Source organism: Colobus angolensis, unplaced genomic scaffold (genome assembly GCF_000951035.1).
Source record: "Colobus angolensis palliatus isolate OR3802 unplaced genomic scaffold, Cang.pa_1.0 Scaffold1406, whole genome shotgun sequence".
Classification (NCBI taxonomy): Eukaryota; Metazoa; Chordata; class Mammalia; order Primates; family Cercopithecidae; genus Colobus; species Colobus angolensis.
Window position 1 is genome coordinate 11,715 of NW_012114496.1, and position 1,191 is coordinate 12,905.

Consider the following 1,191-nt stretch of genomic DNA (forward strand, 5'->3'; position numbering starts at 1 on the left):
TGGCTAATTTTTGTATTTTTAGTAGGGACAGGGTTTCACCATCTTGGCCAAGTTGGTCTTCAACTCCAGACCTCATGATCTATCTGCCTTGGCCTCCCAAACTGCTGGGATTACAGGCATGAGCCACCACGCCCAGCGGGTTTTTTTTTTTTAACCTGGATCCTTTGGTTCAATGTCTCTGAGTGTGATCTTAAAGTATGGGGAAGATTCCAAAAGCCGGGAGGGGAGGGATTAGGATAAGGAGGGGTATTTCAGAGAAAGCAGTAGGCAGGAGAGTTCCTGTAAGTTCCAACCTCCTGGCTCATCCCAAGTCCCTGCAGTCCATCTCACCTGCTTTCCTGGGGAGTCAAGGCTGCCGTTCTTGAGCTGGGCCTCATGATTCTCTGCATCCTTTTTCTGGAGCAAAGAGCACAGCAGTTGGCAACAGGACCTCCTGCTCAGTGCCAGTGGGGATCTGAGGGGTAGAGAAGGGAAGCCCACTCTTCACCTGGTCAATCTCTAGCTGCAGCCTCTCTGCCTCTTCATCAGTTAGCTCCTTGATCTGGGGCCCTGAGGTCTCTGACTTGGCTTCCTTGGCCAGCCGGGCCGCCCGCTCTGCCTTCTCCCGCCGCTCAGCCTCCTGCCGGGCTCGTTTCTCCCGCCGGGTCTTCTGTGCCAGCTGATTGTGGTGGCTGAAAGTCTGGGTGATAAGCTGGAGAGGGAAGAAAAGCCATGAGGCATCAGAGCAGGGGACAGTGCCCCATAGCCTGGAGTCCAGCCCTGCTCTCTACCTGCTGGGTGCAAGGGCAAAGCACTGCACCCAGAACCTCAGTTTCCTCATCTGCAAAATGAGGAAAATACATCTATCACATAGGGTTGTAATGAGAATACCTGCAAAGCACCTGTCTCAATAAACTGGCTGTTTTAAAAAGTGACGCTTGGCCAGGAGCGGTGGCTAACGCCTGTAATCCCAGCACTTTGGGAGGCCAAGGAGGGCAGATCACACGAGGTCAAGACCATCCTGGCCTTTATAGTGAAACCCGTCTCTACCAAAAATCCAAAAAAAAAAAAAAGCTGGGCACAGTGGTGTGCGCCTGTAGTCCCAGCTATTCGAGAGGCTGAGACAGGAAAATCGCTTGAACCTGGGAGGCAGAGGTTGCAGTGAGCCGAGATCGTGCCACTGCACTCCAGCCTGGTGACAGAGCAAGACTC

General features: G+C 53.1%; 1 protein-coding gene across 1 annotated transcript; it reads right to left on the reverse strand.

Moving 5' to 3' along the window:
* Nucleotides 1–6: 6 nt before the first annotated feature.
* Nucleotides 7–691, reverse strand: LOC105506883 (nuclear migration protein nudC-like; the record flags this gene model as incomplete). The annotated part of the gene is made up of 2 exons (XM_011935161.1): nucleotides 7–396; nucleotides 488–691. Coding segments are annotated over 2 exons (369 nt in total), but the record flags the coding sequence as incomplete, so codon positions are not given.
* Nucleotides 692–1,191: the final 500 nt, after the last annotated feature.